General features: G+C 43.2%; 1 protein-coding gene across 1 annotated transcript in view; it reads right to left on the reverse strand.

The window, feature by feature from the left end:
• The window catches only part of LOC126481958 (E3 ubiquitin-protein ligase MYCBP2-like), a gene marked incomplete at its 5' end in the record, with an annotated part of 333248 nt that overhangs the window by 141837 nt on the left and 167583 nt on the right, over positions 1-23828 (reverse strand). Inside the window, 5 exons of the mRNA XM_050105921.1 lie at positions 281-486; positions 597-746; positions 9713-9945; positions 10226-10397; positions 18750-18964. Of these exons, the coding sequence (XP_049961878.1) occupies positions 281-486; positions 597-746; positions 9713-9945; positions 10226-10397; positions 18750-18964 (976 nt within the window). The remainder of the gene's footprint in view (positions 1-280; positions 487-596; positions 747-9712; positions 9946-10225; positions 10398-18749; positions 18965-23828) is intronic.

A 23828-nucleotide genomic window follows, 5' to 3' on the forward strand; every position in this document is an offset into this window, starting at 1 on the left:
TGTATGTGAATGTATGCTTTCCCGGCGTATACAGCTGGCGAAGAGTTCTCGGGCTTCCAGCCGGGTGGCGGTGTCTTCAAACAGCGACGTTTCGACGAGTGACATACTCATCATCTTCTGGCGAAGATGATGAGTATGTCACTCGTCGAAACGTCGCTGTTTGAAGACACCGCCACCCGGCTGGAAGCCCGAGAACTCTTCGCCAACTGTGTGTATATTTTTTAATTTCAAGTTTTATTATCATTGATAGTGTCAGAAAAGAAAGTAAATGTTGAAATACCTGTGCAAAAACATGTGGTCCGCTGGAGTAAAGCGCAGTCCCCAGCATCGCACAGCCATCTGTTGTAATGCTGAACCCATCGGCAACAGCAGCATGAGATCTGCGATTGTTTGCAGGAGTGTATGAAAAGTAGATGGCAAAGGATGGACAGCTTCACCTGCAATGCTGATGTCACTCAAAGGATGCTCGCACACTCCCCGGAGGTCCTGTACAAAGGGCAAAAACACATTAATTCTGCAACTATCTGCATTTATAATGTCTGATTTCATTATTTTCTGAATCAAAGGAGCAGGAACTAAGTTGATCAAAGCAATACCGTTTCATCTCTCTTATCAAGACGAATGGCCTCATCCTCCATATCAATCTCCATGTCTGTTGGAACTGGTGTCAGGGCTGCTACAAACCACCAGAGCAGATCGTGCAAACTTGTGGGTTGAGTTACAGTCCGTAGTAACCAGTTGAGTGCCTGTAACAAAGGCAATGGCACACAATGTAATATACAATGTAATCAACACATTGCTTATAGTGGATTATTTCATATACACAGGGTAAGTGGTATATTTACAGGAAGGGATGTGATATCAGACTACTCTTCTTCAGATACATATGAGATGCAAAACAGCACAGAGCCAAAGTATGGCCATGTCTGATGATCCATGACAGTCTTTTCTGTGTCATACAATAGTAAGCTTGCACATAAAGTTACATCAAAAGTTGTTGCTGCTTCTCAGACATTGCATCAGATGGGGTCAAAAACTCGCCATCTTTAAGCAGTCTTCATACAGAGCAGATTTTCTGATAAAGTATCATCTTGTGTATGTTCCACAGGCAGTGTGAAACTGTTTAGATCATTAAATGTGCCTATTTACTAACATATATGTGAAATGTGGGTTCAGCTGAGAACATAAATTAGAAGTTGTGTCTTTGTCAGTTTGGTGCGGAATGTCACGTATAAACTGGGGTAGCATGTTCAATTCTCTGGCATCATTTACTTTTGAATATGTAAACATGAATTCTTTCAGGATACTTTACAAACACTGTGGCCTCTGTAGTACTATCTGAGAAGTTCAACACCTGGACTTTCATGGGCTTTGGATGAATGCTATACATACATTCTCTAATTGTCTGTCAGAGACACATTTGTACTACCTCCTTCTCCTTTTCAGAACACTACCAAGGGTCAGAAATTGTCTGTCCAGTGTCATTGTCATTCCTTTTTATTTCAACAGATTACTCCCATTTATTGACAGAATGATTATTTTTCAAGTTGGCTTCAATTTTTCACAGAACAACAACAATATTCATTAGAGGGACAACAAAATAACCTTAATGAAAACCTAAAGTACGTAGGTTGCTGGGGAGTACTCATATACAAAAAAGTGAGATTTTTAAAAACACACTGTACATTTAATCATAGAAATTACAAGTGGTATTCAATAAGTAATGCAACATATTTTTAACCAGTTTGGCTTTATTCAGGATTCAAATACACCGCAGTATTCTCCACTTTTTTGGCTACAAAACCCTATTTTCCATCGTAATCTCGGTGCAATGCGACAGCTTTATGCCAGCCTACTGGGAGGGCCTGTATGCCCTCATGGTACCATACTACTGGTCGAGAGCAGAGCCAATGTCTTTCTGCATCAATAAGCTCCCCATCACCGGTGTACTGCTTCCTGTAGATTGCATCCTTCATCCTTCACTGGGCCAAATGGACGGCTGTCGGAAGGTACAAGATCCGGGCTGTACAGTGGATGATGAAGGAAAGTCCAATGAAGTTTTGTGAGCTTCTCTCAGGTGCACAGACCTTGCATTATCATGGAGAATGAGTTCATTTTCAGTTTTGTGGTGACAAACAAACTGAAGTTGTTTCTTCAATTCCTGAGAGTAGCACAACACACTTCAGAGTTGATCGTTGCACCACATGGGAGGAAATCGAAAAGAATAATCTCTTCAGCGTCCTAGAAAACCATCACCATCGACTTTACCAGTTGAGGCTGGGACTTTGAACTTTTTCCTCAGAAGATTACCATTTTGCTTTCAGTTCAAAGTAATGGACCCACGTTTCATTGTCTGTGACGATGTTCCACAAAAATTGTTTCCATCAGCCTTGTAATGCACACGCAGCTCTGCACAGATGGTCCTTTGTTGCTATTTGTGGTCTTATGTTAGGTGGTGAGGAACCCAGTGAGCAATTACCTTTGAGTGCCCCAACTGGTGGATGAGTGTGTCAGCACTGTCAATGGAGACATCCAGTTGAGTAGTAAAGTGTTTGATTGGGATCTGCCAATCATCTGCACTTTCCAACATTGCATGAGTCACAATTGTGTGTAGCCAGCTGACACACAGGAGACTGGACAGGTTTGTATAACCTTGTTGCGATGATGACAGGTGCGTTGCCCAACGATTCACCGTGCTTTGTTCACTGTCAGGTCTCCATAGACATTTTACAACCACATTTGAATATCTGTAATGCTCTGGATCTCTGCCAAAAGAAACTCAATGACAGCTCTCTGCCTGGAATGCACTACTATTACAGATCCCATTTTGAAGGCTATGTATAGCACTGCTACCTACCGGAACTTCATGAAACTGTAGGGACTGAAATGGAAATATTCTGTGACATCAAACAACAAATTCCGCACTTTCTCAACTGAAATTGGCTGGAAAAAAAAATGTATTTCATTACTTATTGAACACCCCTTGTGCAAGTGACTTCTCTCGTATCTCTGCTTACCCAAACGTTACAACTGTTTCTAAAAACACAGTCCTATAATGTCTTTTTCTCCATTTAAATTCTTTCTTTTTCTTATTTTAATCACTGATAAACAGATATGGTCATTTAGATTTTTACACCTACTGACTGTAATGTAAGTTGCAAATTACTTTTCAAGTAAGAAGACAAGAAGATCAAATTCAAGCTGTAATTGGCAGGTATATCAAATAATGCATATACTGCATGTGGCTTGGTAGCTCAGCCAGTATCAAAAGCCTGCGGTTCAATCCGAGTCCCAGAATATTTTCTATGAAAATAATCGATTTTCAATTTTTGAAAATATAACGTCAATGGATAGATAAAAAATCTACTCACCAACTGGTGGCAGGAGAACACACATATATGAAGGTTAAGGAAACTTGCAAGCTTTCGGTATCTGTGGCTCCTTCTTCTGGCACAAGGTTTGAAAAACAAGTTAGAGGGATGAAGAAAATGGACTGGCAATGGTTAGGAAACTGGGAGAGTTTGGTAAAGTCATCCAGAACCCCAGATCATGGGAGATTTACCGGACAGCATGAGAAAGAAAGACTGATTGCCAAGGTCTGCATTGCATGAGATTTGAAAAACTGAGCACTTCAAGGTGGAAGATAGGATAATGAGCAAAACACAGATTACTAACAAGGCATTGTGCAATAGTTAATAAAAGTGGAAAGCTAAGTACACAGTACGTGGTAGAAGTGGAGAGGAAGAGAAAAATAGACAGGTCAGAAAATAGAATATATAGAAGAGTAAAAGGGCGTGAAGAAACAAATAATTACTGAGAAGAAATGCTGAGACTGAAAAATTAACATCAGTTAAGATCAAGTGGTTGGTGAGAACACCAGTTTCCACCTGCATAATTCTAAGAGACCGGTGTTGGATGAAAATCCGAATGGCACATGCAGTGAAACAGACACTGAGGTCAGGACTGTCATGTTGTAGAGCACGCTCTGAAACAGGATGTTGTGTGTTGCCAGAGAACACCCCCTGTCTGTGTCCGTTCATCATGACTGATAACTTGGTGGTAGTCACATCAATGTTGAGGGCAGAACAGTCTCCACATAACAGCTGGTATTTGACAAGTGTCATTTCACAGGTGGCTCTCCCTCTGATAATGTATGTATGTTTTGCCAGTCACTGGGCTGGTAGAGGTAGTGTTGGGAAGATGCATAGGGTAAGTCTTACATTGGAGAGGGGGTGGGGGTGGAGAGAATCAAATTGAACCTCATTTCAGGAAATGATTTTAGAAATCCATAGCATTGTCGAAGTAGTTAATTAATACGCTACTGGCCATTAAAATTGCTACACCAAGAAGAAATGCAGTTGATAAACGGATATTCATTGGACAAATATATTATACTAGAACTGAATGGTGATTACATTTTCACGCAATTTGGGTGCATAGATCCTGAGAAATCAGTACCCAGAACAACCATCTCTGCTGGCCGTAATAATGGCCTTGATACACCTGGGCACTGAGTCAAACAGAGCTTGGATGGCGTGTACAGGTACAGCTGCCCATGCAGCTTCAGCATGATACCACAGTTCATCAAGAGTAGTGACTGGCGTATTGTGATGAGCCAGTTGCTCAGCCACCATTGACCAGACGTTTTCAATTGGTGAGAGATCTGGAGAATGTGCTGGCCAGGGCAGCAGTCGAACATTTTCTGTATCCAGAAAGGCCCGTATAGGACCTGCAACATGGGGTCACGCATTATCCTGCTGAAACGTAGGGTTTCGCAGGGATAGAATGAAGGGTAGAGCCACAGGTCGTAACCATCACGCCGGGTTATACGCCAGTATGGCGATGACGAATACACGCTTCCAATGTGCGTTCACCGCGATGTCGCCAAACACGGATGCGACCATCATGATGTAAACAGAACCTGGATCCATCCAAAAAAATGACGTTTTGCCATTAGTGCACCCAGGTTCTTCGTTGAGTACACCATCGCAGCCGCTCCAGTCTGTGATGCAGCATCAAGGGTAACCGCAGCCGTGGTCTCCAAGCTGCAAACGTCATCGAACTGTTCGTGCAGATGGTTGTTGTCTTGCAAACGTCCCCATCTGTTGACTCAGGGGTCGAGACGTGGCTGCACGATCCGTTACAGCCATGCGGATAAGATGCCTGTCATCTCGACTGCTAGTGATACGAGGCCGCTGGGATCCAGCACGGCGTTCTGTATTACCCTCCTGAACCCACCGATTCCATATTCTGCTAACAGTAATTGGATCTTGACCATCGTGAGCAGCAATGTCGCGAAACGATAAACTGCAATCGCGATAGGCTACAATCCGACCTTTATCAAAGTCGGAAACGTGATGGTACGCATTTCTCCTCCTTACACGAGACATCACAACAACGTTTCACCAGGCAACGCCAGTCAACTGCTGTTTGTGTATGAGAAATCAGTTGGAAACTTTCCTCACGTCAGCATGTTGTAGGTGTCGCCACCGGCGCGAGCCTTGTGTATGAGAAATCAGTTGGAAACTTTCCTCACGTCAGCACGTTGTAGGTGTCGCCACCGGTGCGAGCCTTGTGTGAATGCTCTGCAAAGCTAATCATTTGCATATCACAGCATCTTCTTCCTGTTGGTTAAATTTCACGTCTGTAGCACGTCATCTTCGTGGTGTAGCAATTTTAATGGCCAGTAGTGTACGTTCAAGAACAGGGTAATACCAAGTAACAAGATGTGTGTTCCCAAGTTGGTTTTTGGAAGGATCAGCTGTACCAGGATTGGATGAGATCATCCCAGGAAAACTGCTTTTGAGCTAGGCTAGTGGGGTAATTATACCCAGTAAAGGCTGATGTGAGAATGGTGGTGCATTTCTGTAATGAGTCTGCATGTGAACAAATACATCTGCCTCAATGCCAAGACAGTAAGGGAGGGAAAGTTAAAAATGTAAGTGTGTTGTTCGTTAGTACATTTAATGTGAACAGAAGTATGTAGATGACATTCAGTGTGGATGAGGTCAGCGAAAATGAAAGTGGCATGGGATTTGGTATAGGCCCATGTAAACTTTGATTGGGAGGGTGAATTTAGAGATTCTAACAATTTTACCAGCTGTCTGACACCTCTATGTACAACATCTGCCATTAAGATCCCATCTCTCTGATACAAACTGACCTACAGTCCCTCCTTAAAAGCCTTGGCCCCTCCCAATGACAAACACCTCAATCTGCAGAACTTTTTACTCCACTCAAACCATGCACCCCAACCTGTTACCTTCTTCCTAAGATCCACAATCCCAACCAAATAGGCCATAGTTGTTGGCTTCGAAGCACCCACTGAATGTAAATCTGCCTTAGTTGATCAATACCGGTAATCTGTAGAACAAAGACTTCCCTCCTATATTAAAGATACCAATCTGTGCCTGTCCTACTCCCATTACAAACCTTACTAAAGTGCGCGTCATTTATGACGGCGGCTGAGTTTAGGTTCGTTCTGCGCATCTGACGTCACAAAACACAGTCAGCCAAAGAACAGAGAACGACGTTGCCAGAGCTCGACTGCAGTATAGAGCACGGAAGAGTGTCTTCAGTTTTAGAAACGTTCAGTCATAACCAAAGTAATTGAACGAAAGCAGTGTCTTGATAGCAGACTTTCTTTTATAGAAAGTTTGGAAAAAGCATTCTTTATACCAATTGCTTCATATTCTATTAATTAATTAAACCAAACAAGCAATAAGCCTCCTAATTCAGGTGATAGCGGAAAGGTATTTGTATTATTCTCACTAACCACTTTTTCGCAATAAAGAACAGCGGTAATTGTTTATTTCCTATTGTACTTCGACGAAACGTGAGTAATTCATAGTCATACCAACAGTGTTTGTCGGTATATTGCGTCATATTTTAAAGTCCTCTGGGAGATATATTGATCGACGAGCTGCGATAGCGTAACGTGTAAAGTGTATGACTGCTAAGCAGAAGGTTTTGAGTTCAAACCTTCTTTGGTGCTTAATATATTCTTTATTTAAAAACAATATCAAAGTGTATTACTTCATGAGCTTTATTCGTTTGAATGTAATTTTTTGAAATTTCTAGTGGCAACTAAAATCGACCATGCGGAAAGTATACCTATGGGCTTTTACCTCTGCAAACTTCAAAATTTCGTGCACTGGTTTACTACATCTAATGCTGCACAATAACTGCGTTGAACTTCGAAACAAAATTAAGTCATTTATGGGGGGAAGGTATCAGTCAAGAAGATGTGTAAAAATAAAATTTTTTGTCAAATAGTTTTGTGAAATCGAATGATAAAGTGTGTCAAAGCAGTCGAAACACCATGTGTCTGCACAGGCGAGCAGTGCAATGATGACAAAATCGCGCACATGGCAGAATGCGAGGAGCACGTCTCTGTAGCAGTGAAAGGGTTAATGCGGCCCTGGTGGCTTTATTTCATAAACTGCGCGCTCCCCCCTAAACGTAAGTTTGATAACTATATACTATGGCGCTGCTTCTCTTGGCGCGTACAACTGGCAACGCAGCAATCTCCCACGTCTGGGGGGGGCATGCGTGAACCGCCAAGATAAAAGAATTGAACTATAGTCACCACCGATGGCACCTCTGTCTATAACAACCAGTGCCCACCTGATTCCATGCCTTTGATGTCCTTCCTGCTCACCTTAATCAACTTTATACTTATGAACAACTACTTCAACTTTGACGTATAAACGAATCATCAGCATGGCTGTGGGAACCAGGATGGCTCCTTCCTATGCAGACTTTTTCATGGGTCAGTTGGAGGGGTCTTTGTTAGAATATCTAATCCTTCAGCTCTAGGTTTGGTTTAAATACACTGATGAAACCTTTGCTTTACGGACTCAGATGAGGCTGACCTATTAAAAATTTTGGAACCTCTAAATATATTACCGCCATTAAATTTCACATGTTCCTAATCTGAATCACATGTATTTTCCTTTATGTTGATCTCATCCTCATTGAGGGTCAGCTACACACTCCTGTTCACATTAAACCTACCAACAAACAGCAGCACTAACATTTTGACAGTTGCAATCCTTCCCATGTCAAATGTTCCTTCCCATACAGCCTTGACCTGAGATAAACAAATTTGTTCACATGCAGACTACTTACAGAATACACTACCATTCTCACATCAGCCTTCACTGGACACAACTATCCCACCAGCCTAGTTCAAAAGTAGATTGTCCAGGTCATTACACCTACTCCTGGAATGACTGATGCCCCCAAAACCAACTTAGGAATACACCTCTTGCACACAGTATTATCCTTGTCTTGAATTAATTAATCAGCTACTTTGACAAGGCTATAACTTAATCATCCCCTGAATGAGGTTCATTCTACCCAACATCCGACATTTCATCCACAGCGTCTAGAATAGCTTTTCGTCACTCCCCCCCCCCCCCCCCCCCCCAATTCTCTGCAATATCCTGGTTAGGCCTTATGCTCCTTCTGCACCCATTTCCCTAACCTATGGCTCCTACTCCAGTGATTTACCCACTTTAAGACTTGCCCTATGCTTCCTCCTGCCCCCACCTACATCAGGTCTGTAACTGGCAAAACACGCATTATTGAAGGGAGAGCCACCTTTGAAATGACATGTAATGTACCACCTGTTAAGCAAACACTTTTTGGTCTTTTACACTGGTATGACAGCCATCAGGTTATTAGCCAGGATGAACTGATACAGGCAGAAGGTGTACATTGGCAACAGACAATATCCTGTTGCAGAGCATGTTCTACAACATGACCTTTGTGCCTATTTCACCGTAGGTGACATCTGGATTTTTTCGCCCAGACATGACCTTCTAAGAACTCTGCAGGGGGGAACTGGCATTACAACATGTCCTTCATTCTCACTACCCACCTGGCCTTAGTTTACACTAATTTCTTCAGTCTCTGCATTTCTTCTCAGCAACCTTCTTCACTCTCTTTTAGTTTTCTATATATATTTATTTTCTGACCTGTCTATTTTTCCCTGCCAACACTTCCCCCCCTACACCTGACATACTATGCACTTAACTTTCTCCTCTTATTTACTACTGACTGATGTTTTGTTAGTAATCTCTGTCATGCTTATTACTGTATCTCTAACCTCTTAGCTCTCAAATTTTCACATCTCATGTGGTGCATTCCCCAGCAATCAGTCTTTTGTTCTCATCCTGTCTATGTCTCCCCTGACCCAGGTTCTGGGCAGCTGTTCCAAACTCTCCCCATTTCCTCAACATTGCTAGTCCATTTTCTTCATCCCTCTTCCTTCCCCTTTAACCCTTCTGCCAGAAGACGGAGCCATTGGCTCCAAAAGCTTGCAAATTTTCTTAATTTTGATATGTGTGTGTTCTGCTGCTACTGCTAAATAGCTAGGATATTTTCAGTCACTTCTTTCATCTCTGAAAATGATTTGATAACATAAAAACTGCCAGGCTGCAGTGTGGTTTGGAGCCCAAATTAGAATGTATGTCCCGTTTAACTGGCTCGATAAAGCAGTTCAAAGGTCAGAGGAAGGCGAGGGGGATACCATCTGTCATAGGATCATCCCTACTGAAACACTGTGATGTTAAAACCAAATGTCAAAGGCAGTTTGTGTCGTGTTGTATTAAATATTACACCTTTGAACCCAACTGTTGAGAAAAGGCACATTTATGGAAAAAATAAATATAATTTCACTGGATATGGTCTTTCTAGCTTTACTTGCCTGCATTGCATAGACTCTGCAAGTAGCTTTACGTAAAGCTTGCCTCATTGCAAGCTGCATATAATCAAGATTATGCTGCTGAAACAGGAACATCATGATTGGACGGTTCAGAAGATCAAGGCTACCTTTTGCTTGTTCTGTTTTGGTCAGTGACACAATTGCTGACTGATCTATACTAGGAACTAACTTTTGTAGTGCTGCCGAGGGATAACATAATAATGAGGAACCACCATCTGAAAGCAACAACCACAAATATGTGAGTATAAACATTATGCAAAGTAAATGTATGATATTCATTAATCAAGATTAAAAATTAGCATTAGATAACTGAAATAACTTGCCACTTTATTTTTCAGATGAGTAATGAAATGTTAACACTTAATTTTATTTTCATACAAAAATACTTGGTGAGGTTTTTTTCCATGAGGCTCTGAGAAAGCATGTCAGGAATAGTATTCATAATTAAAAATGTAAGAGGTGATATAAATATGTTCTGAAACATTGAAAACTCACCACTAATCATTTCACCACTACTGTTGTTACGTTTCCGCATCATAATTATGCGACCATCTCCTTCTCGTCTACTCCACGGTGCTCCATTTGTACCCATAGATATAGAGCGATGGAATGTTCGATTTCTGCTACTTTCACTCTCATTGTCACTAAGAGGACCTTCTGAAACAGGCTGTCATTCATACATGAATTATTATGACAGATAATCAATTCAAAAAAAATAAATAAGAGAGGTTGTATTAAAGCTACAATCATGAGTAAAGATAGCTGAAAAAATTATAGGAACCCATAAAGGGATGTTTATTCTTATAATATTGATCAGAAGCATGGAAACAACAATTTTAACCATTCTCAAATCAAATTCATGTGCAAGACATAATTTCCTTCACTCTATTTCAATACTTCTATATTTTACATCTATATTATCAAGCCCACAGATGGGCTTTTGATCCCCGAACCTGATGCAAGTACTTTGATGATCAGTAATGTCTCAATGCTGTTTGGAAGCCTTTGCTTTTGCTTTCCCACGTTTGTTCAGCTATATCTGGAATACTGGGTAAATCCACATTTGTGAAAACACTAAAGAAAACAGCCACAAAGAAGAGAATCATTTCATTGTAATATTGCGCTAATAGTCCTTACTTACACGTATGAAATATACAACCAACTCTATGTATTATATTTCAGAGCTTTCCCTTCCCCTCTTTTCCTTACTTGCCAGTGAACAAGTTGTCTAGCGAGGGTCCTCTTTTGTTTAACACCGCAAACATTTTGTCATTTCTATTCTGAATGTTTGATAAACTAAGAAGTTAGCAACAACTGATACAGATCTTTGTCTCCCATGAAATTGATGACAGATACATTCATCTCACCCTGGGGTCTGAGAAACCAACCACTCTTTTCCAGCCTTCCTCAACCTATCTATCTTTTCTACTTGCAGAAGGAACTAATAATTCCAAAATCCAGACATAGATTCAGGGATGCTGTAGATGTAGGTATATTATACATAATAATTCTCTACATGTTGCTAATTATTTAGCAGTGGGTTGATATTTTAGATGGTTATTAATAAACACCTTCTGAAACAGAAGCAAATGGAGTAAGGCTGACAAACAAAGCCTGAGTGTGGCTCGGGTCACAGCGCCGAGCTCAATGACCCATGCCTGAGTGTACCTCAGGCCACCCGTCGTGCAAGCCTCCTGTTGGTCGAAAATGACTCGTTTCATGTGAGAACATCTGGCTGGCTGTCCCTGCACTCTGTTGTCAGGTTCTAGAATTACTTGGAAAGAAGCAGTAGCCAACTTTAGTGCTGCCATCGCACCTGACTGAGCCCTTGGGTGCTTACATTGTCATCTTATTCGCATGTGGTTTCATTCGGTTTTATCGCTATCTGTGATCCCACTACAAACATGTTATGTTCTCTGAGTAATCAAGAAATTTTAGAGGCACTGGAAGACGAATTGATTGATTCTGGAGAAATATGTGAGTGGGAACAGTCCGAAGAAGATTCAAATTGAGGTAAGCTACAGAGTGATATAATTTGTCATCTCTAGTACTGTTGCTTCAGTTACTGGCACTGCAATTATGAATGAGTTACATTTTATTTGTCTTCATTTCGTCTTTTTTTTTTTTTTTTTTTTTTTTTTTTTTTTTTTTTTTTTTTTTTTTTTTTCAGATGAATCTGATGACGAATATGTTGCTGTTCAAATAACTTCCAAGTGACAATGTTCTTCTGCTGTAACACTGCCTTCTGCACCACCACAGAAAAGGTCTTCACAAACAAAGTCAACAGATACTGGTTTAGGTTGTAGATTCAAGGACCTACAGCATCCTTTGCCACAATTCTCTGACATAACTGGAGCAAGAGCTGCAGCTGATGAAAGATCCACTCCACTTGATGTGTTTTCTATTTTCTTTCCAAATTCTATGATGAAACATATAAAATCAGAAACGAACAGGTATGCAAATTGTGTTTATGATAAACCGAAGGCAGGCTCCAAACTAAAGCCACACAGTGTTTGGCATTCATGGGTTAGAGTGAAGCTCCATGAAATGTATTTGTTTTTTGCCATAATTATTCATATGTGCCTTGTGAAGAAATCAAAATTGGCAGACTACTGGTCTGTATATAGTTTCATTTAAAGCCCTTTCCCAGGATCTATAATGAGCAGAAATGGGTTCAAGGCCATACTTTCAAATTTACATTTGAATGAAAACTCTACGAGGTGGAATCCAACATTTTCAGGACTGGTGCTGCCATCTGGAAAGTAGGAGTGGTAGATCTTTGCACCGCTAGGTGGCAAGAGCTGCATATCTGATGAGTCAGTGTGTGGAGTAGCATTCAGCTGGGAGGACGTTTTGCATGTCCAGAGTGATTTCCATAATACTCGGTGTTTTGTGTGTGGCAATTTTACTATGAATCCATGAACAGAACACCGCGTGTGTATCAAATTCTGTGCAAGTCTTGGGAAAAATGCTACGGAGACCCTTGCAACGATTCACCAAGTGTTTGGGGACAGAGAATGAGCTGTAAGCGTGTGTTTGAGTGGCATGCTCAGTTCAGGGTCAGCCATGAAGACATCAAAGGTGATGCTGACACTGGAAGGCCCGTTAGCTGCACAACACCAGACATTGTTGCCAAACTTCAACAATTGGTTCGTGCAGATTGACGTCGAACCATTCAAGACTTTGGGGATGAAGTGGGTATTGGTTATGGGACATATCAACGAATGCTGACTGATGAATTTGGCATGCATAGTGTCACTGCAAAAGTTTTGCCCAGGATCTTGACTGCCGATCAGAAGGCACAGCATGTTGAAGTGTGCACGGACCTTCGTCAGATCGCGTCTGATGATCCAACCTTCTTGTCACGGGTTATCAAAGGCGACAAGAGCTGGATTTACGGTTATGACCCAGAGACGAAGCAACAATCATCCCAGTGGAAGTGCCCGGGCTTTCCAAGACCCAAAAAAGCGAGACAGGTGAAGAGCATGATCATCGTTTTCTTTGATACCAAGGGAATTGTGCACAAAGAATTCATCCCACCCAACCAAACAGTGAATTCCGCATACTACTGTGATGTTTAGCAATGGCTCCATGAAAATGTGCGGCGACGACGGCCCAAACTTTGGTGTCAAGGGAACTGGCTGCTGCATCACGAGAAAACACCCTGTCACACATACTTACTCACCAGGACCTTTTTGGCAAAAAACAACAAGGAGTTGTACCGCACCCACCATACTTGCCAGATCTGGCACCTTGCAACTTCGCGCTATTCCCAAAACTGAAACTCAAGTTGAAAGGCCGTTGGTTCGACACCCTAGAGAGGATTCAAGAAGCATTGCTGGCGGTGATCAACACCCTCAAAGAACAGGACTTCCAGAAAACGTTTGACCAGTGGCAGAAGCGCTGGGACCGGTGTGTACGTGTGGATAAGAACTACATCGAGATTGTGCTGACCATTAGTCCAAAGGTAAGGTTTTCAACAGTTAGCAGCACCAGTACCAAAAATTTTGGATAGCACCTTGTACCTACATTGCCAGAGGTCAACCACAGCATGATGCCATGCATAAAATCAGACCTTTTCTCAATCATGTATGAAATCATTTTATCTCTACAAAAACCTCACCATTGATGAAGACATGTGGAAAAAATAAACCAGGCAAGTATGGAATAAAAATGTTTATTGCCTGTGATTCAAAGACTGGTTACATTCTGGGATTTGAAGTATACACCGGTAAAAGATCAAAAGACAATTCCATAACATCACTCTTTCTGAGGTTGCTTGCTGATTATTTGAGTAAAGGTCACACTGTTAATATGGACAGATTTTGCAGTTCGCCAGGAGTTTTTGATCTTTTTATGGCAGGATAAAACGAAAGCTGTAGGCACATGTATGGCTAATCAAAAGGAACTGCCAAAAGAAAATGTTGTTTTGAAGAAACTCAGAAGAAATCAGTCAGTGTCAATGTGGAGAAACCTCCTGCTTTGTTTGAAGTGGAAGGACATGAGGGATATATTATGCCTTTCCTCTAAACAAAAAATGAAAACCTCTAACATTCCTGTTTGTATGAGGGATGGTGTCAAGATCAAGTCCAGACTGGATGCTATTTTTGATTATAAACTGAGCAAAACAGGGGTTGACAGAAGTGATCAGGTGATCTCCTACTATCCTTTCAAAAGGAAACAAATGAAGCAGTGGAAAAAACTATTTTTTCACATGTTCATAATGGCTGCAACAAACCCTTTTGTTCTGAATCGTAAGACTAGAAACCATAACGAGAAGAAAAACTGTAATTTTTCCACCTTTGTGTGCCACATTGGTGAAGGACTCTTCCAGAAAGGCTCAACTGTGGCTCAAGAAACTATCCCAGTGGAACCATCAGCAATAGGCTTGTAGAATGACACTTCCCTGAGAAAATTCCTGCAACCGAGAAGAAGCAACAACTAACAAGGGTGTGCAAGGTTTGTGCTAAAACAATCTACTGGCAGAGCAGCAAGGAAACAAGATGGTATTTCTCTGATTGTAACACACCTCTCTGCATGCCAGAATGCTTCAGACGTTACCACAGAGAAAGGTAGCCAATGGCACAAAAAGATCGCCAGCAACACGAAATCGACGGAAATGGATGATACTGGTGGGTGTGGAAGTTTGTTAGACAAGGATTGTTGGCAGTGATTGTTGACTGGAAAATAATTAAGACTATGGAATGTTAAATAAATAAATCAATAAATAAATAAATAAAGAGAAGTGGGCTATAAATGAAAGAAGATAATAATTGGAGGGAGGGAAATGAAACTAGCACAGTTTCTTTCTCTGCCACAAGCAAATTTTTTGGGACATTTTTGCGCCACTATTTTAACTTTATTTATTTAATTTCCCTAACCACCAGTTACCCACTATGCACCCTAACCCTATACCACATTATCTACACTGATTCCAGAAACAAGCATTCACCGTAGCTGAACTGCAATCCCACATACCTTTCCTCCGGTCCTGCTTAAACTTTGGAATTACCCCTAAAGGACTTACCTTAAAAATTCCCATCTCTGGGTGCAATCCCTCCTTCCACCAGTCTCTCCTGGACTTCCAGAACCTTCAATCCTTAGCCCTTACCCAACTTGTCCTGAATCTCTACAATACTTCATGTAACCACCACTCCCAAACAGCTCATATCTCTCTTCAAAGTCCTCCACCTCTCAAACCCCTGCTTGGAGAACACACTCAGGAACATCATCCTAGAAGCCAGCTGTAAACTTGAGTTCCATGCCACACACCACCTGAAAAAACCATCCACAGTGCTAGTGTAACACCTAACAAGTGGGGTCCCTCTCCCTATCCCTCACAAACACCAACCACAACAGCACCTTCAACAAACCCCCCTCATAGCCAACAAACCTGGCCTAGCCACCCTACTCAATCTCCAAATCCCAGCACATACCCCACACAGACCAAATCTCAACTATAACCACAGTCAAATGCCAAATATCACCAGTCCACATCAGTTCTAAACCTCTCATCCAGATCCCTCTCTCCTCCAGAGACATCTGTTCTATCAAAAGGCTTAACCTTTAGCCCCACGCCTAAATTCAACCACACTGCCCTGGTTAAAGATCTCCTCTCATTCACCCAGAACCTCAACTGGAAATATCACTTCACCACCCAAACGCAGCCCCCAAATACTAGACACAGTGTTGAACCCTGTCTAGAACAGTTCCAACTGCCTTCTCAAAGGGATCCTCCTCCCCTCCCCCAAAACCATCCCTTGCAGACATTTCAGGAATTCCTCACATCCAGAGTTGCCTCCCAGTCCTTCTTGAAGAACATCCCGATAACCCCCAACATCACCCCAGCTGAATCCCAAGCCATTAAGGAGCTGAAAACAGACCGCTCTATTGTCGTCCTCCCAGCAGATAAAGGCTCCACAACTGTGGTACTTGACTCTGTGGAGTATGTGGCAGAAGGACTGCGTCAACTCTCCGATACCTCAACCTACAAAGCTGTTATCCACGATCCCATTCCTTCCATCCAGACTGAGCTGCAGAAAATCCTAAAAATCCAAGGTCCCTCACAAGGCCTCACAATGGCTTCCATAGACCTACTCACTCCACCTGAGCCACATACCACTACCTTCTACCTATTACTCAAAATCCACACAGAGAACCATACTGACCATCCCATTGTAGCAGGCTTCAAAGCCCCAACAGAACGTATCTCAGCTCTGGCAGACCAACACCTCCAACCTATCACCCACAGACTCCCATCCTACATCAAAGACACAAACCACTTCCTAGAACGCCTCAAATCCATTTCCACTCCCCTCCCACCTGAAACCTTTCTTGTCACCATAGATGCCACATCCCTTTACACAAACATCCCACATACCCATGGTCTCTCTGCCCTTGAACAGTACCTCTCCAAACGCCCACCCGAAGATCTTCCAAAAACCTTGTTCCTTATCACACTTACCACCCTCGTCCTCACCCATAATTACTTCACTTTTGAAGGCCAGACCTACAAACAAATCAGGGGAACGGCCATGGGAACCAGGATGGCTCCGTCCTATGCCAACCTCTTCATAGGCAGCATGGAAGAGGCTTTCCTGAAGACCCAACAGCTGCTTCCCCTGCCCTGGTATAGGTTTATAGACGACATCTTTGTGGTCTAGACTCATGGTGAAGAAAGACTCCTTAATTTCCTCCATAACCTCAACTACTTTTCGAATTTGAATTTCACCTGGTCCTTCTCCAAAACCCAAGCCACCTACCTGGATGTTGACCTTCATCTTGTTGAAGCTCACATCCACATCTCTGTCCACATCAAACCCACAAACAAACAACAGTACCTTCACTTTGATAGCTGCCATCCATTCCACATCAAACGCTCCCTTCCCTACAGCCTAGGTATTTGTGGCAAACGTATCTGCTCCAGTGACGAATCCCTCAACAATTACACCAATAACCTTACCAGTGCTTTCCTCTCCCGCAACTATCCTGCAGACCTTGTCCACAAACAGATCTCCCGAGCAATGCATTCCTCCCCATCCAACAACAATGTTCCTACCCCCAGATCACACAGAAGCATCCCCCCCGTCACCCAATATTATCCTGGCCTCGAATACATCAACAAATTACTCCGGCAAGGATATGATTTTCTCAAGTCGAGCCCTGAAATGAGATCATCCCTTGACAATATTCTCCCCACACCACCCAGAGTTGCCTTTCGTCGCCCCCCCCCCCCCCTCCCCTAACCACCGTAACATCCTTGTCAAACCCTACAATATTCCCAGGCCACCTTCTCTACCCAGCAGTTCCTACCCCTGTAACCGACCCCGCTGCAAAATCTGCCCCATGCATCCCCCCACATCCACCTACTCCAGACCCACTACTGGTAAAACATACACAATTCAAGGCAAGGCCACATGTGAAACAACACGTCATTTATCAGCTGACATGCCTGCACTGCACAGCCTTTTACATTGGTATGACGACAACTAAACTGGCTGAGCGCATGAAAGGGCACAGACAAACTGACCGTCTAGGAGATGTCCAATACCCAGTAGCGGAGCATGCCCTCCAGCATAATTCTAGGGACCTAGAAACCTGCTACATCGTGCATGCCATTTGGCTTCTCCCACCCAACACCAGTCCCTCGTAACTGCGGAGATGGGAACTTGCACTCCAACACAGCCTTTCATCCCACCATCCCCCTGGACTGAGCCTATGTTAACCAACCTCACTCCCATTTACTCTTCAGTCTTCTCCTCTTCCCCTTTCCTCTTTAGCCATTCACACATCTTTTCATCCTACATAGTAGTGTTTGTCTTTATACTATATACCTCTTTACTTCTGTATGCATCCTCTTTGGTTTGAAGCTGGCACAGTACTTACAGTAGAATATCTTTGGCTTCCCTCTGACACCCATGCCTCCATCTTTGCTATCCTCCTTGTTTACCTTTCCCCTGTTGTTTCATAACCTGGGTTGTGAGTAACTGAATCCACTTTCCCTTCTTTCCCTTTTTTCCCCCTCTCTCCTCCCTGACGAAGGAACAAAGTTCCGAAACTAGGATACATAAATTTTCAGTTCTGTTTTGTGTATCTATTGCCTGTACTGAGCTGGGGTAAGTACTGGCCAGCCCCTCTATCTGTTTGTTAGTATTTGTTTCACAAAATACAGTTATGTGTGAATGTGCTGAAACCCACATGTTGTACTTTTCTTTTTTGAGTGAAAGTGATACTTTCTGTACCATCATTGCACAGCTTGTAATGTATCAGAGAACTGCAATAGAGGTCACAAGTAAACCTTGAAGCTTGGTCTTTTTTAATATGTATTGCCCTTTAAGACACATCAAGCACAGATGTGCCAGTAATAATTTAAAGAATGGCATAAATAACTGGTTTTCTGGGCCCAAAATTTTCCTACGTGGCTGGACCTCAAGGAATTAAAAACACAGTTGAATCCTGAACTTCAAAATTTTCAAAAAACAGGAAAGTTTCAAGAAAGATACAGAACACTTGCACATACCCTGCCAGAAAGGAAGCCATTTGTGGCACCACTGAAACCCGTCACTGCCCCATTTTGTCTTCTAAGAGATTCTTCGAGAAAAGACACAGGTGTGTCATCTTGTGGCTGATGAGATGGGTGAATGCCCAGAGCCTGTAAACACTGGAATGGCCCTGCTGGAGGAAAGGGCCCTGATGACTCAGGAGGACTGTAGTTCTCAGCAACTGAGGGCATTCCTGTAATAATAAAGTGGTGAATCATTCACAGGAACAATATACATATATATAGAGGGAAACATTCCACGCGGGAAAAAATATATTTAAAAACAAAGATGATGTGACTTACCATACAAAAGCGCTGGCAGGTCGATAGAAACACAAACAGACACATACATATACACAAAATTCAAGCTTTCGCAACAAACTGTTGCCTCATCGGGAAAGAGGGAAGGAGTGGGAAAGACGAAAGGATGTGGGTTTTAAGGGAGAGGGTAAGGAGTCATTCCAATCCCGGGAGCGGAAAGACTTACCTTAGGGGGAAAAAAGGACGGGTATACACTCGTGCACACACACACATATCCATCCACACATATACAGACACAAGCAGACATATTTAAAGACAAAGAGTTTGGGCAGAGATGTCAGTCAAGGCGGAAGTGCAGAGGCAAAGATGATGTTGAATGACAGGTGAGGTATGAGTGGCGGCAACTTGAAATTAGCGGAGATTGAGGCCTGGTGGGTAACGGGAGGAGTGGATATATTGAAGAGCAAGTTCCCATCTCCGGAGTTTGGATAGGTTGGTGTTGGTGGGAAGTATCCAGATAACCCGGACAGTGTAACACTGTGCCAAGATGTGCTGGCCGTGCACCAAGGCATGTTTAGCCACAGGGTGATCCTCATTACCAACAAACACTGTCTGCCTGTGTCTGCTGGTCATTCCCACATAGAATGCATCACAGTGTAGGCTGGTCAGTTGGTAAATCACGTGGGTGCTTTCACATGTGGCTCTGCCTTTGATCGTGTACACCTTCCGGGTTACAGGACTGGAGTAGGTGGTGGTGGGAGGGTGCTGGGACAGGTTTTACACCGGGGGCGGTTACAAGGATAGGAGCCACAGGGTAGGGAAGGTGGTTTGAGGATTTCATAGGGATGAACTAACAGGTTCCGAAGGTTAGGTGGATGGCGGAAAGACACTCTTGGTGGAGTGGGGAGGATTTCATGAAGGATGGATCACATTTCAGGGCAGGATTTGAGGAAGTCGTATCCCTGCTGGAGAGCCACATTCAGAGTCTGGTCCAGTCCCGGAAAGTATCCTGTCACAAGTGGGGCACTTTTGTGGTTCTCCTGTGGGGGATTCTGGGTTTGAGGGTATGAGGAAGTGGCTCTGGTTATTTGCTTCTGTACCGGGTCGGGAGGGTAGTTGCGGTATGCGAAAGCTGTTTTCAGGTTGTTGGTGTAATGGTTCAGGGATTCCGGACTGGAGCAGATTCGTTTGCCACGAAGACCTAGGCTGTAGGGAAGGGACCGTTTGATGTGGAATGGGTGGCAGCTGTCATAATGGAGGTACTGTTGCTTGTTGGTGGGTTTGATGTGGATGGACGTGTGAAACTGGCCATTGGACAGATGGAGGTCAACATCAAGGAAAGTGGCATGGGATTTGGAGTAGGACCAGGTGAATCTGATGGAACCAAAGGAGTTGAGGTTGGAGAGGAAATTCTGGAGTTCTTCTTCACTGTGAGTCCAGATCATGAAGATGTCATCAATAAATCTGTACCAAACTTTGGGTTGGCAGGCCTGGGTAACCAAGAAGGCTTCCTCTAAGCGACCCATGAATAGGTTGGCGTACGAGGGGGCCATCCTGGTACCCATGGCTGTTCCCTTTAATTGTTCGTATGTCTGGCCTTCAAAAGTGAAGAAGTTGTGGGTCAGGATGAAGCTGACTAAGGTGATGAGGAAAGAGGTTTTAGGTAGGGTGGCAGGTGATCGGCGTGAAAGGAAATGCTCCATCGCAGCGAGGCCCTGGACGTGCGGAATATTTGTGTATAAGGAAGTGGCATCAATGGTTACAAGGATGGTTTCCGGGGGTAACACATTGGGTAAGGATTCCAGGCGTTCGAGAAAGTGGTTGGTGTCTTTGATGAAGGATGGGAGACTGCATGTAATGGGTTGAAGGTGTTGATCTACGTAGCAGAGATACGTTCTGTGGGGGCTTGGTAACCAGCTACAATGGGGCGGCCGGGATGGTTGGGTTTGTGGATTTTAGGAAGAAGGTAGAAGGTAGGGGTGCGGGGTGTCGGTGGGGTCAGGAGGTTGATGGAGTCAGGTGAAAGGTTTTGCAGGGGGCCTAAGGTTCTGAGGATTCCTTGATGCTCCGCCTGGACATCAGGAATGGGGTTACCTTGGCAAACTTTGTATGTGGTGTTGTCTGAAAGCTGACGCAGTCCCTCAGCCACATACTCCCGACGATCAAGTACCACGGTCGTGGAACCCTTGTCTGCCGGAAGAATGACGATGGATCAGTCAGCCTTCAGATCACGGATAGCCTGGGCTTCAGCAGTGGTGATGTTGGGAGTAGGATTAAGGTTTTTTAAGAAGGATTGAGATGCAAGGCTGGAAGTGAGAAATTCCTGGAAGGTTTGGAGGGGGTGATTTTGAGGAAGAGGAGGTGGGTCCCACTGCGACGGAGGACGGAACTGTTCCAGGCAGGTTTCAATTTGGATGGTGTCTTGGGGAGTTGGATCATTAGGAGTACGATTAGGATCATTTTTCTTCGTGGCAAAGTGATATTTCCAGCAGAGAGTAAGAGTGTAGGACAGTAAATCTTTGACGAGGGCTGTTTGGTTGAATCTGGGAGTGGGGCTGAAGGTGAGGCCTTTGGATAGGACAGAGGTTTCGGATTGGGAGAGAGGTTTGGAGGAAAGGTTAACTACTGAATTAGGGTGTTGTGGTTCCAGATTGTGTTGATTGGAATTTTGAGGTTTTGGAGGGAGTGGAGCTGGAAGTGGGAGATTGAGTAGATGGGAGAGACTGGGTTTGTGTGCATTGAGAGGAGGTTGAGGTTTGCTGGAAAGGTTGTGAAGGGTGAGTGAGTTGCCTTTCCGGAGGTGGGAAACCAGGAGATTGGATAGTTTTTTGAGGTGGAGGGTGTCATGCTGTTCTAATTTGCGGTTGGCCTGTAGGAGGATGCTCTGAACAGCCGGTGTGGATGTGGGAGAGGAAAGATTAAGGACTTTTATTAAGGATAGGAGTTGACGGGTGTGTTCACTGGCTGAGTTGATGTGTAGGTGAAGGATTAGGTGGGTGAGGGCAATGGATTGTTCAGTTTGGAACTAGTATAGGGTCTGATGGAAAGAAGGGTTGCAGCCAGAGATGGGAACTTTAAGTGTGAGGTCTTTGGGGGTAATGCCAAATGTCAGACAAGCCTGAGAAAATAGAATATGGGAGCGTAATGTGGCTAGGGCGAAGGCATGTTTGGGGAGGGAATGTAAATAAAACTTAATGGGGTCATTGTGGGGGTGTTGTGAGGGTGACATGGTATTAGAAGGTGGAAAGTGTAACATGAGGCTTAAATGAAAATGAAAATAAAAATATACGGGGAGGGTAAAGGTGGACTGGAAAGTAACTGGAGATCTGGTGTGAAAAAAGGCGAAAAGGTGTTGGTTACAGCTGGGCTATGTTGGACTGCACCCTCCCACCACCACCTACTCCAGTCCTGTAACCCGGAAGGTGTACACGATCAAAGGCAGAGCCACATGTGAAAGCACCCACGTAATTTTCCAACTGACCTGCCTACACTGTGATGCATTCTATGTGGGAATGACCAGCAACAAACTGTCCATTCACATGAATGGACACAGGCAGACAGTGTTTGTTGGTAATGAGGATCACCATGTGGCTAAACATGCCTTGGTGCACGGCCAGCACATCTTGGCACAGTGTTACACCGTCCGGGTTATCTGGATACTTCCCACTAACACCAACCTGTCAGAACTCCAGAGATGGGAACTTGACCTTCAGTATATTCTCTCTTCCCCTTACCCACCAGGCCTCAACCTCCGCTAATTTGAAGTTACCGTCCCTCATACCTCACCTGTCATTCAACATCATCTTTGCCGCTGCACTTCCGCCATGACTGACATCTCTGCCCAAACTCTTTGTCTTTAAATATGTCTGCTTGTGTCTGTATATGTGTGGATGGATATGTGTGTGTGTGCGCGAGTGTATACCCGTCCTTTTTTCCCCCTAAGGTAAGTCTTTCCGCTCCCGGGATTGGAATGACTCCTTACCCTATCCCTTAAAATCCACTTCCTTTCGTCTTTCCCTCTCCTTCCCTCTTTCCTGATGAGGCAACAGTTTGTTGCGAAAGCTTGAATTTTGTGTGTATGTTTGTGTTTGTTTGTGTGTCTGTCGACCTGCCAGCACTTTCATTTGGTAAGTCACATCATCTTTGTTTTTAGATATATTTTTCCTACGTGGAATGTTTCCCTCTATTATAACCATATATATATATAAAAAATAGAGGGAAACATTCCACGTAGGAAAAATATATCTAAAAACAAAGATGATGTGACTTACCAAATGAAAGTGCTGGCAGGTCGACAGACACACAAACAAACACAAACATACACACAAAATTCAAGCTTTAAATATGTCTGCTTGTGTCTGTATATGTGTGGATGGATGTGTGTGTGTGTGTGCGAGTGTATACCTGTCCTTTTTCCCCCCCTAAGGTAAGTCTTTCCGCTCCCGGGATTGGAATGACTCCTTACCCTCTCCCTTAAAACCCACATTCTTTCGTCTTTCCCCTCCTTCCCTCTATCCTGATGAGGCAACAGTTTGTTGCGAAAGCTTGAATTTTGTGTGTACGTTTGTGTTTGTTTGTGTGTCTGTCGACCTGCCAGCACTTTCATTTGGTAAGTCACATAATCTTTGTTTTTAGATATATTTTTCCTACGTGGAATGTTTCCCTCTATTATATATATATATATATATATATATATATATATATATATATATATATATATATATATATATATATATATATATATATATATATAAAAAATACTATTATTATGATAATGGTGCCACTATCCTATTTTGG

This window comes from Schistocerca serialis, chromosome 5, assembly GCF_023864345.2.
Source record: "Schistocerca serialis cubense isolate TAMUIC-IGC-003099 chromosome 5, iqSchSeri2.2, whole genome shotgun sequence".
In the NCBI taxonomy this organism is placed as follows: Eukaryota; Metazoa; Arthropoda; class Insecta; order Orthoptera; family Acrididae; genus Schistocerca; species Schistocerca serialis.